This window comes from Atractosteus spatula, chromosome 7 (assembly GCF_055471065.1).
Source record: "Atractosteus spatula isolate fAtrSpa1 chromosome 7, fAtrSpa1.hap1, whole genome shotgun sequence".
NCBI classification, from domain to species: Eukaryota; Metazoa; Chordata; class Actinopteri; order Semionotiformes; family Lepisosteidae; genus Atractosteus; species Atractosteus spatula.
This window is the reverse complement of record NC_142712.1, coordinates 36,420,608-36,433,593: the sequence shown is the minus strand read 5'-3', so window position 1 is coordinate 36,433,593 and position 12,986 is coordinate 36,420,608. Positions and strand designations below refer to the sequence as shown.

The 12,986-nt window shown below is 40.0% G+C and overlaps 1 protein-coding gene across 1 annotated transcript; it reads left to right on the top strand.

Moving 5' to 3' along the window:
* The first annotated feature begins 5,253 nt into the window (after positions 1-5,253).
* On the top strand, positions 5,254-11,460 carry yod1 (YOD1 deubiquitinase). The gene is made up of 3 exons (XM_088919869.1): positions 5,254-5,291; positions 6,767-6,991; positions 8,695-11,460. The coding sequence occupies exons 2-3, from the start codon at positions 6,784-6,786 to the stop codon at positions 9,405-9,407; spliced, it is 921 nt and encodes a 306-aa protein (XP_088775995.1). The 5' UTR covers positions 5,254-5,291; positions 6,767-6,783; the 3' UTR covers positions 9,408-11,460.
* The last annotated feature ends 1,526 nt before the right edge of the window (positions 11,461-12,986 follow it).

Sequence of the window (12,986 nt, the reverse complement as noted above, 5' to 3'; positions counted from 1 at the left end):
CGCGTCCACTGTATAAGTCCCCAGCGCAGTTTCAAAGAACAGATCCAAATACAAACAGAAAGCGCTGCACCCAAAGAGCACACAACAGGGAATCCCTCCATCTCGTAATTTCCTTTCTTTAAACCCTCTGCCATGTCCTGACTCACGGATCGACTGGAAAATCCTCTTTGGTACTGAACACTTAACTTTGCTGCTTTTATCTAATATTTTTCCAATAAAACATTAGAATTTATCGCAATGCAAAGATAACTTTAGTATGACCAAATAATACTTGTGCTTAGCTAGACAATAAAACCAGGAGAGTTGACCGTCTTTACAACTTCACTTAGCACAGGCGCTAGAATCGCAGTTAACCGAAATTCTTACTTACTAAAATAATAGGACACGTTGAATTGATGTGCGTTAAAATCTGATTCATAATCTGATGCACTAAGTCTTATTGCGTGGATTTCTTGTGAAGACTTTTAAGTATTGATGTGGTGGCATAGATAAACTGTAAAAACACTATTAGCCCTGTGTCTGCAAAGCGTACAAGGCTGGGTCTCTAGTGACATCTGCTGGACATTATAGGGTAGTGTTAACAGTGTATTGACTGTATTTTGCAACACTTTTTGACCACGAAATCATCAGAGACGAGAAAGGCATGTTTTCATGAACTGATGGAGAAAAAAGCTTTCAATCAGAGTGAGAAACTCAATTACACAATAAATGGGGCGAAATAATGTTGTTGCAGCAATATCTCAGTGTGCTAATGCGTTTGACAGTCTAATACAAACAACTGGCTTTTACGCCCTTTGTACGCTATTAACACAATTAAGACGGCAGTCTGAAGTGTCACACATTCACATCTTAATGCAACCAGACAGTTTTTATTCAACAAGAAATTCTTTGTATGTATATAAATATTATTTATAGCACTTCTCATCTTGAAGGATCCCAAAGTACTATAAGATGGGACCAACTCCATCCACTAGTGCTCCGCAGATCCCAGCTGGGTAATGTGCAGATTCCACTTGACACAGAAATTAAACTGAATTAAGGGGGGAATTTAGGGAGGGCTGCTCTCATGAACAGTTCCATTGCATCTTCATTAAACAAATAATTCAGGATCTTAGTCCAACATCTCACATGAAGAATTGCTCCACCTACAGCACTGTATCACCTGGCCACTATTGTTAGGGTCCTACTTCAATTCTGGTTCAAGAGTCCAGAGCGCCACCTACTGGTTCACCATCACCAAACACTGTCTGCTTCACATTTAGTGAAATGCTATATAAAATCCGTCATTTCAAAGGCACTATTTTGCCTTTTTTTCTTATTTTAAGAATTATGCAATTTTCCTACTTACAGGTACTGAAATCTGAAAAAAGCTGGAAGGCAAGTTGTTTGACAAAACTAAAACCTAATAAAATTCTAGTTTTGCAAAAGTATGTTAAACTGTACTGCCTGTCTGCAACCTTTTTTGTTAAATCAATAAAACCAATAAAAAGCAAAACAATTGCAATGTATTGAGTTCCCAGCAAGTCACTATTTAGATGAAGGACATGAGTTAAAATAATTTATGTAAACCTGATGCATTTGCTTAACTGGCAAGAAGAAACCCCCAGATGTGACACTTCCGCACAACTTTACATATATCTGTTAAACACTAAGTGGCAGAAGAAAGCAGAAATGAATGTGTACCTTTGTAATAGAAATCGCTTACTGCATATATGTGAATGATGTGCCCCCCCCCCCCAAGCAGCATGCCCCTTCAACTCATAAAAAGCATTATTCAAAGGAATACAACGCAGGAAATACTAGAAAATAGTCTTCAACAAATTCTGCTCCTAAGCAAAAGATGTCCAAATTGCCAAAATAAAAAGTATTTAGCACAATGCCATGAAAAAATAACTACTTTGAGGGTTCATTATAAAGCATAATATTAAAATATTAGGAACCCTGACAGACTAATGTGTTCTGCCCCTTTAAAGGAATAGGAAAAGGCTTTGAAGTGAGTTCAGACTCCTGCCTTCCAATGAGGATGTACTGTAAGAGGGTTGAGAGGGTGCACAGGCCCCATTTTCAATATGATTGACTTTGGCTGGCAATGTTTCAAGCATTACTGCCACAGGGTGAGTATTCATTTGTTTGGTAGTTCTAGACATCTTAACCTGAACAGCAATGTAAGAGCCAGCATATCACTCTGCAACTCACAACTGGCAGCCCACTGAAGCTAAGCAGGTGTGAGCCTGGTCAGTACCTGGATGGGAGACCTCCTGGGAAAAACCAAGGTTGCTGCTGGAAGAGGTGTTAGTAGGGCCAGCAGGGGGTGCTCACCCTGTGGCCCATGTGGGTCCTAATGCCCCACTACAGTGATGGGGACACAATACTGTAAACAAGCACCGTCTTTTGGCTGAGATGTAAAACCGAGGTCCTGACTTTCTGTGGTCATTAAAAATCCCAGGTTATTTCTCAAAAAGAGTAGGGGTGTTACCCTGGTGTCCTGGCCAAATGGCCCTTACCAATCATGGCCTCCTAATAATCCCCATCTGTGAATGATAGCTGATGTGTGGTGAGCGTTCTGGTGCACTATGGCTGCTGTCGCATCATCCAGGTGGATGCTGCACATTGGTGGTGGTGGAGGGGAGTCCCCATTACCTGTAAAGCGCTTTGAGTCCAGAAAAGTGTTATATAAGTGTAAGCAATTATTATTAAGATTATTAAGAGAAACTGGAATGCTTACAGATTGTTGTCTAACGGTTAAATCCGTTTCTGTAGCTGGAACGGATTTAAACCTGGGTCTTCGGAGTGTGAAACTCCAATTGGTGGCAAACAGCAAGAGAACTTTCTAGAGACCACAAAAGGAGGATGCGCTTGAATCAGCCCATAGAGCCTGCCAACTGTCCTCTTGCAGTACATGCAGAGGAACAGGATAGGAAGAGGCACTGTTGATGTTAGTCAGCCCATCTGTTTGCAGATTGAGAATGCGGATTTCTTGAGCAGCAAATAACTGTGGCTGAGCTGCAAACTGATACGTTTATACAAATTGACCATTCAAATTTTTCCCAAAGGTATTTTTCAGCATGTGACACCCCTGTTAAACATATTTGAGGGAAAAAAAATATACATGGTAAGACCAGTTTTATTTACAAAAAGACACCACTGGCCTGGCATATTAAATACAATATTGACCAAAAGCTTAGACAATCTTTCCTAATATTAATAAACTGATATAATGGCTTAAGCAAAAAAGGCAATAGTTTCATTCTAAAACCTTGCCCTAAGTGTTATATGTGACCTCCAGCCCAATCCTCAATCCCAGGCCTATAGTGCAAATGCTAACCTTATAATACTATATAGCACCTGACCCCAAACAAATGTACTCTCTAACCAAACCTAATCCTACATCCAACAATAAACTCATGAGTGTACAGTGATATCGGTCAGCTCTGATGACACATCAGACCATTTTCTGACCTCAATGCTGACCCTAGCTCTGCTACCCAGTACTGACTACCTCTTTTCCAACTGATGTAAAAGCAAAATCCTCAATCCCAGCTCAAAACTAAAAATCCGCCCACAATTCAAGATAGGTGCTACGATGTACGGTACTTTATATACACACCTGAAGAAGGCTCCACGGCCGAAACGTTGTGTTCTCTTTCTTCTTTTTTTCAGCATGGAATAAACCTATTACTTGTTCCTTTGCAGCCTACGCATGCTGACGCAGCTACCCACCTAAACTAGTACTTTATATAGATAACGATCTTATTTCGCTTAGGCTAAAATGCCATTGAACCGTAGTTTGTAGTAACAGGTACTGTAGGTTAATACTTAATAACGAAATAAGGACAAACACCAGTTCGTGCAACCACAAAGAAGGTCGTTATGTTTATTCACACTTAATGCACAAAGCTCGCTTTGATCTTCAGAATGAACTGCACTGTTTCAGCCGTGGTGTGTACCTGACACCGCCCTTACACAATGAATACCAGTTACAGTGCAGCGCATGGTTTCGTTTTGTGAATACGCCTTGCATGAACGTGAAGCTGCAGCCTCAATCGCAAGGTCCGGGCAGCTACGATGCACAACTGCAAGCAATGCAGACTGTAACTCAAAACCCGATTCCTTCATTTTTAAAGGCCGACGTTTTCGTTCACTGGGGGGTGAAAGAGAGCATTACCGCTATGAATAACGTTCACACATTAAAAAAAAACAATTGCCACCTCACCTTTCCTGGAAGGAACTGACATCTTGTAGCACCAAGGCTCGACAAATCCACTCCCATTAACTTCGCAAACGTCAGATATGACGCCTATTTAGCTGGTGATCTGGGTAATTAGCACAGTTAAACTAATTTCTCCGTATGAGCAAATATTACAGTGATACAATAAAATGAATGAAGGATAGGTCAATCGTAGCGGTTAAGATTAATGTGTCCATTATTTGACGCAATTTACGTTTAGGCTGAACAGCTGACAGAAGTGGACTAGGCTTTTCTTTGCTAAAATACGTCCAAAATCCATATCCCAGAAAGAAACGACTCATTGAAAACGAGCATCCAACTCCGATTTCATCTTAAAAATCCTCACCTTCATCTGTTATTCACAACAGGGGTTTAAATTGACCGTTTTTTGCGTTGAAATGTATATGGGAAATTTTTTATAAACTACATAATGCAGAACCATAAAAATAATTTTGCGTCCGTTTCTATTTATTCTGCAGCACGATGTGCGATTAGACACTATTATTTGTGTAGTTAAAACAAGTAAAATAATAAATTGTACATTTATTATTACACATTAGAGATGCAACAGAAATTAACGAGAACCTGAACAGAAGACTTAACATAAAAATATGTTTTATGACAGACACTTGCAAGCTTTTAGAGACGACGACAAAGACGAATCACAGAAGCAGCCTAACGATTATCCATACCCCATTTTTAAAATTAAAAAGGCAAAACAAAAGCGTGATTATACAGCCTTGTAGTGTGCAATCGTGAATTACCCAGCCTAACAAAAATACAAACTATAACCGTTCCATAAAAGGTGAGTTTTTTTCCCCTATTCATATATCTATCTAAAATCAAATTTGCTTTCGTGTAAACTGAATAAACAATTACTGAGTTTTGGAACAGCTGGACTTCTAACCAGCTAGTAATTCACCTTTGCAAATCCGTACGGCCCATAGGTCCGCCCCTGTATACGTCACAGTTTTGTGTGCTCACAGAAACAAGTGACGAACTACACACGCAGTGCCTTTGAACTATTTATTGTCTTGGAGAGAAACCGGGTGGGAGAGTGCAGGTAAAATAATTACCGTGATTTTAATATAGTTAAAACTCTGAAATGTAGCGATGGATGCAATGTAAGCGTTTCAGAATTGGTTGGTTTTGGATATACGTAGTTTTGAGCGGAAATGTACTTTTATGATTTGTTTCTTATAGACCATGCTGCAAGCAGGCATGATGGCTTACTCACCAAAAAACAAAGCCGATTTTCAAAACTCACACAGTGCAGTAATTAGCATCGTATACATCTAGTTATTCTTCCACTGAACCGTGCAGAGTAATTTACAGCTTAGCACTCGTGTTCTTGATTCTTAAATCCGTTTACGAAGCAATACGTATTTAAGAATATCGTGGAAAACATTTAAGAAAGGGTTTATTTTCTGGTTTTTAGATACTGACTCCACAAGAAATACAATTATTGTCGCACATTACGTGAAAACAACTATAGTGGAACCGTACGAATTGCTAGTACTGTAGTTATCAAGCCCCTGGCTAATTTCAGTGAAAAATCTTCCGTTCCGCCGAAACAAACTACTGCACTGTATAATGTTAACCACAGGAAAAAACATGAGCCTTACACGCAGGCATTACTTGGACATAGAAAGGCATGGATTGTTATCGGCATTTTTTTATAGTATTACAAGTTTATCATCACAAAAAAACTTAGTGGATTAAAAATATTAATCTTTCAATCAACACCTTGGAACACAACGCGCAACTGCAAGTACCACAGCCTGCAACAACCTTGAAAGACAAGATTATAATAATTTCGTCAGATATATACCGTTTATGTAATTGTTTAAAAATTTAATTGACCATAATATATATTCTACAAATGTTCAACAAAAAGGTGCTTCATAAAGCAGTGCTTGTTGTAAAATTTTAAATACCAAAATAAAAAGAAAATGTTCATAGTGAACTTTTTATTTAGCTAAAAAAATGAGTTAACTGACATTACGTGTGCAGAGAAAATGGAGGGGTGGGCAGTACAAAGCGAAGATGAAGTAGGATTGTGTGTGGATTTGTGTGTTGTTCGTTTTCCGCAGTCGTGAGCATTTTCATCTCTTTGGCACTGGGGTGGCCCTGTGTGTAGGAAAGGGTTTGAAAATATTTCCACTGTGTGCTATACACCCGTGATTGTATGATTATTATACTGTTTGGCATTTCACTTTCTCTGGATGAGTCCTGAAGGCTCCAGGAATATTATTGTAAAATATCGTAGATGCCTACATTGCTGCTGTCTAGAAATGCTGGGGAACATCAATGTTTTTGAATTCACCAGGGAATGGGAACTGATCCAGAACAAAGTTGAAACTGTATAGTTTAAATAAAGCAGCAAATCCAAAAGTCTTTTTAATGACAATACCTGCTACACTCTTAGAACTGAAGCAGAAATGCCTTAATAAAACATTTAACACGATCGAAAACTACAGCAGGTGGTGTTCTTACAGTGTTGTATTATAGGATTCTTTTTATGTCCTGATTTTGCAGAACTGAGAGAGCTGAGGATGTTGCGTCTGCGTTGCAAGGCTAAGAATGGGACTCACCTGATGCAGGGCCTCACTCAGCTGTCCTGTGTGCAGGAGCTGAAGGACAGGGTGGCCGAGCTGACAGGCATTCCCTGCGAGGTGCAGAAGATCATGGTAGGATACCCTCCGTCTAGCCTGGACCTCAGCAATGGAGACGCCCACCTCAAAGACTACCCAATCAAGTCAGGTACCTGGGAAATAGAGTCCCCCTTAGTCGAACGCAATTATGCTTTTAAAAATGTATATATAAAGGGACGGTCTGCAGTGGATTCGCATCCTTGCCTTTTGCTCATTGCTTTGTTGGATAGGCTCCTTTTCCCTCGCAACCCTGTGTTGGATAGAGCAGTTAATGGATGGGGATGATGTTTGGTTGGTGGAGGGGTGCGACTTGCTTCTCATTACAGGTCAAGGTCACTGTTGTCTGATGTTATGTTTCAGTCCAAATTCATCTATCCTATAGCTTGGTAAACTCACCACTCTTGATCTTTCCAACCAGTGGAGAGAGAGAAAACTAGAGTGAGTAGTATAGATAGTTTTGTCGCTGACAGAGAATAATACTGTTTTGTTGAGCTCCTTCCAAGCCTGGAGTTTACAGAGCTTTGCTTTCTGAGAATGGGGACTTATCCTATTTTTCCAAACTGTTTTCCCTCAGGGCTGCAGTACATGGGGGGTATAGATCTCAGCCTCCTGCATGAGAACCCAGATCAAGGCCCGCGTAATTCCGCAAAACCTAACTTAACCAAACACTGCTTTTCGTGTGCTCTGTTTTCTGCACCATCTTAAAGGGGAACTGCAGTCCCAGTTTCTCAGACAGGTTATTTTGTTGTCTTGGTAACAAAATAAATTGATTGGTGGTATCTCGGAATTGGTAAAATGTTGAATTGTTGTCATGCCTTGCCATGTCTTGCCATGTTGTCAAGAGTTTGTGAGAATTGTAACATGAAGCAGCCCTTCCTGCTCACAAGTCGCTGTAATGATTAAAGTAATGTGATGTACGAGTGAAGGATGAACTAAGTGCAGGTTGTACAGAGGACATTTAACTGCAGAAATGTTCCAGCATGATCTTTGTGCAGAATTAAGTTGTATTTGTTGGCAAAACAGTCTTGAAGGTGAGAGCAATATTTCTATTGGATTTAAAGAGATATTCACAATCCTGGTTGTTTACAACACAATAGGGGTGCTTTTGTTTTGTTGCCTCATACTGAATCGCAGACAATGATGGCAATATGACACTGCCCGTACCTGGAAATTGTCTATTTTGTGATGTAAGTAGGAGGTTTAACACAATTCTGTGTACTTTTTACTTTCCATTAGGTTTGAAATGCACTCATCAATACTGCTTCTTTCTAACCCCGGATTATAAAAGTAACAGTTCCACTTTAATTAAGGCTCCACTTGGTATGATAGGGATCTGTTTGTATAACCTAACAATCAAGAATCTGGCAGTCCAGTCTTGGGCTTAGTTAACCTTTATTACGCACAGGAATTCCACAGTGCCAATTCACAGTAGATTTGCAAACTAAATGGCCAATATAGGAGAACGTCCTTACTGTAGAGGTCATAGGTTGATTTAGTCAGTTTACCTGACAATGTTGAATTAGCAGCATTATCACCTTTATCACCTAGCAGCAACATTATTTCTGAGGTCTTATCAGATCTCGGAAGCAAAGCATAGCTTGGCCTGGTTAGTACTGGTATGGGAGACCTCCATGGATCCCAGGTTGGTGCTGCCAATATACTGTAAGAAAATTGGCTCAGTTAGCTAAGAACTGATGCACACCACAAGCATGAATGGTGAAGAAAAATGTACAACCAAAAAAGCACGACACCTTGCTACATGACCTTGTTGTCTTGCTCTGAGGTGCTGAGATTGTACCCCTGAATCTGCAGGAGACACCCTGATTGTGGAAGAAGAGAAGAGCAAGCCGAAGCCCCAGCCTTCTGCCTCAGTGAGGAAAGGCAGCGCGATGGATGGGCTGCAGAAGGAGTTGAGCCCTGTGCTGGCAAGGCGCGTGGTTCCTGCAGACAACTCCTGCCTCTTCACCAGCGTCTTCTACGTCGTAGAGGGGGGCGTCTACGACCCGTCCTGTGCTCCAGAGATGCGGGGTCTCATAGCGCAAATTGTGGCCAGCGACCCGGCCTCGTACTCGGAGGCGGTCTTGGGGAAGTCGAACGAGGACTACTGCAGCTGGATCAGGAGGGATGACACCTGGGGCGGCGCCATCGAAGTGTCCATCCTATCCAAGTTCTACCAGTGCGAGATCTGTGTGGTGGACACGCAGACGGTGCGGGTGGACCGTTTCGGGGAAGACGCCGGCTACAACAGGAGGGTCTTGCTCATTTACGACGGGATCCACTACGACCCCCTCCAGAAGGAGATCCCCGGCTCGGACACGCCCCCCCAGACCATCTTCTCCACGGTGGACGACGTCATCCTGGCCCAGGCTCTGGAGCTGGCGGACGAGGCGAGGAGGAAGCGGCAGTTCACCGACGTCAACCGCTTCTCGCTGCGGTGCATGGTGTGTCAGACCGGCCTGGTGGGACAGGCAGAGGCTCGGGAGCATGCCAAGGAAACGGGACATACCAACTTCGGGGAGGTGTGAGTCACGCTTGCTCGCGTGCTCTCCCTGTCCCCGAGGTGCATTCTTCTACCTCACTACCCTAGCATAGTTCTTGGGTCCTTGTGGACATACTGTACCAAGATCCGTTAGTCCAGTAGTCAGTGTTACATTCAACTAAAGTGAACTAAGCTAAAAACCAACATGGCTGCTTTGCTAGGGCTTGAATCTAGTTGATTTTGTTTTTTTCAGGTCACGGTTATTATTGTATGTGCTGCAGACCATATTATCCTGCTTGCGTAACAAGGTGCATCTGTTGCTAAGCCCACAAGACTTTGATATTGAAACCAAAATCCTGAGGTGAAATGTGTGCCTCTAGTCTCTTACTCCTAAAAAAGTGCAATAGCACCACTGCAGCACCCTTTTTGGTTTCAACCTATTTTTCATGAAGATTTAGTTTTTCGTTTTAAAGGACCCTCTTGTTATCTATCCGGTGTATGGCCGTTTAAATGATGAAACTTGAGGCTTTGGCGCTGAACAGTTTAACAGCGTGTTTTTATTTAAAAAAAGGAAGTTAACCCCAGGCATTTGAAAACAATGTCAGAATTGTATTTTTTGACTTTGTGCCTCAGTACCTGGGCATGATAACTAAGTATTAGATCAAACATTTATGAAACACGTCAGCTTATATAGGGAAGATTGCAGTTCTGAAAAATATCATAGTATTAAATATTGTTCCATCTGCTCACTCAGAAGCTTAAACCTTTCTGTTTTATTGTTAGAATTATAGAGAATTTGCCATGCATCAAAACTGCCAAAATGAATGTGTCTGAAATTATCATAACACTTAAAAATCTGCAGAGCACGATTTCCTTTGCAGTAAGAGTTTCCTTCTTGAAATGTATGGTTTATTTAAGGTGAGAACATTTAACTGAGTTCTTTCTCTTACAGACTGAGTTCTATATTTAACTACATTTGCAACGAAATCCTATTTCCTTGAAGTGTTAATTTTGCCCGTTAAATTACCAACAACTTTATTCTTTCAGGAGACAGGAGAGTTGACTCCTAATTCTAGAGGGCTGGAGTATTTGCAAGGTTTCTATGTCCTTATATAAAGAGCTGAGCAGTTGTTATGTTGGTTCAATTAAGCTTATATAATAGCAAGCTTATTTACATTAAGGGCTGTGTCTGAAACCCTGCACATATGCCATTCCACGATCCATTTCTGAATTTAAAAAATAAGCGTACATTATGACATATAACCTGTTGCTTATATAAAACCCATTTTTCCCTTTTTATTGAATTGTACAGTTTTAGGCAGATAATGTAAGAATGCTAATCACATTACCATTGCGATTCTGAAGACAAAGCTGCATGGGTTTTCTTATCTGCTACTGAAAGAGTTTCAGATTTTAGGTAGACAAGCATGCAATATACAGCATTGTGTTTGGATTTGGTGCTATTAAAAATCTTAGTTTAGAAATCTACAGTTGTGGCTTATTCGACAAAGCATTAAAATAGTTGGATTTTCTATGAACTGAGAGGAGTGATGGATGTAGAGTTTCTGTGCTTTTTGACATGTTAAAAGTTTACATACTGTACATAGTTTACGCTCTAAAACAGAGTTGGGTACTGTATATGAGCTTTTCCTTATGCAGAGTTCTCAAAGTCTTTCACTGAACATTTTGCACTGTAATTAGAAAATACCGAGAGAAATTAAAGACCCTCGATGAACATTGAGCCAGTGAGCCATGTGTAGGTTACCCATATTCAGACACTTGAATATAAACTGAACTGTGTTGACTGCCAGAAGGCACAAATGTCGTTAAAAAGAGGGAAGGAGAACTTATGGTTAGGTTTGTCATTCGTCATTGTTACTGTGGTGTATCTTAGTAACTGTAGCCAGAGATCTGATTAAATCCAGTTGCATTGACTCCCCTAGAAAAAGAATTGGGGGAGGGGAGTTAAATACCGGAAACATTGCATGAGGTATTTTATTAGATTGACTGATGGGATGATAACTTTTTCTATTGCATTCAAGGCACTGAGTCAGCTTAATTCTGTTGTGCTTTTATTTCAGGGATACACCATCTCCAAAATTATATATGATTTTAAATCTCTAATTTTGTTACAGGGCCTCCTGACCTGTGTTGAACTTTTTATTGTTATGGAACTGTGTGGTCAGATTTTAATCTTACGGATCTCCTTCAGGTCTAAAATAAAACTTTTAAAAGATGTAGCACTACTTTTAAATTTCTAAAGAATGCTAATGACTAGGTTTCACTGAAAATATCTTGGGATGTGTTCTCATTTATTTAAAAAAATGTGATGGGAGTAGTTAGTATTTTCTATTTTTATATATACTCTCACTCATGGCTGGAAGTAGTACATTTAATTACCTTTAATTGACCAGATTTAGAATTTCTTAACTATGCTATGAAAACAAATATGTGTTTGTGGCGCATGTGAATGAACCACAGTGTTCATTGGGTATTTTAAAACACAATAGTTACCACTCTTAAGTATGAATATTATAAAGTACTTAACTCGCACAAGCTTTTGGTTTTCATCTGCAAAGAGTGATGTGGAGAAATTATGAAAATGTCAAGAAATGAATTTCTGCATTATGTATTTTTTTATTGTTTCTTTGTCTTCAACAATGCAGAATATAAAGCAAGGTCATGCAGTACGTTGAGAAATGTAATGTTAGCAGTACTTGGAGCTTTTCACAGGAATGCCACTGTTTATGTTGGTGTAATCTAAACCTCTGTCAAAACTGAAACATGGCTTTAAAACCTTGTTCTCTATTCACAGTAACTCCACATGCATGGATATGCAAGCCTATGAACCCATTACATTTACTCACAGCTTCTGAATGTTGCACATCAAACACTATAGAGAAACACTACTGGTTTTACCTGATTTTTCATTATCGTGTTTCTTTGAATATAACAGAACATGTTGAGATTGATTCTGTATCTTTAATGAGTCCTTTGCAGTCTGGAAACACTGCTGGAGGTATCTGGCTTGGGGGTCTGGTAGTGATGCAGGAGAGCCAAACACACCTGCTCTAAGGGGATTTAATTAAGTTGTAAATGCAGCGCTTATGTTTGGCATTGCACTCAATTAAAAATAATTTATTTTGACTTGCTATTGCTTGAGAAAATAGCTCTTATTTCTGATCGCATGATATTGTTCACCTTGTATGCCAACAGAAAACAAGCTGCCCCCTTGAATTTCTGGAAAGACCTGTAGGATCCATCTGAGCTGTGTCAAGTGCCTATGTTTTAACCTAGTACTAAGGTAACCAAATGTAAGAATTCATTCAATCTAGCAGAATCTCTGGCACTGTATTGCACACAAACCCATCTGCAACTCTCTGCATTGATCAGAAACAATCCTGTTTTCTCTTTTTCCAGACTCCTATCTCCTTTTTTGAGGCTCAAATTGGACTCATGAAGATAGAATATAAATGTACATATTAGTAATTAAAAGAAGTACTTGGGTATCTCTGTTTTTTTCTAGTTAACTGATATAAAGTGGGACTGATGTGTTAAGGCTACTTAAAGCCATTGTTCACAACACAAAAAAAATACAGAATACAGCTGAATGTTAAATGTTAAA

Coding starts and splice junctions, on each gene's coding strand:
- yod1 (XM_088919869.1), top strand. CDS start 6,784: ATGTTGCGTCTGCGTTGCAAGGCTAAGAATGGGACTCACCTGATGCAG. Junction 6,992..8,694: donor AGACTACCCAATCAAGTCAG/GTACCTGGGAAA, acceptor CTGAATCTGCAG/GAGACACCCTGATTGTGGAA.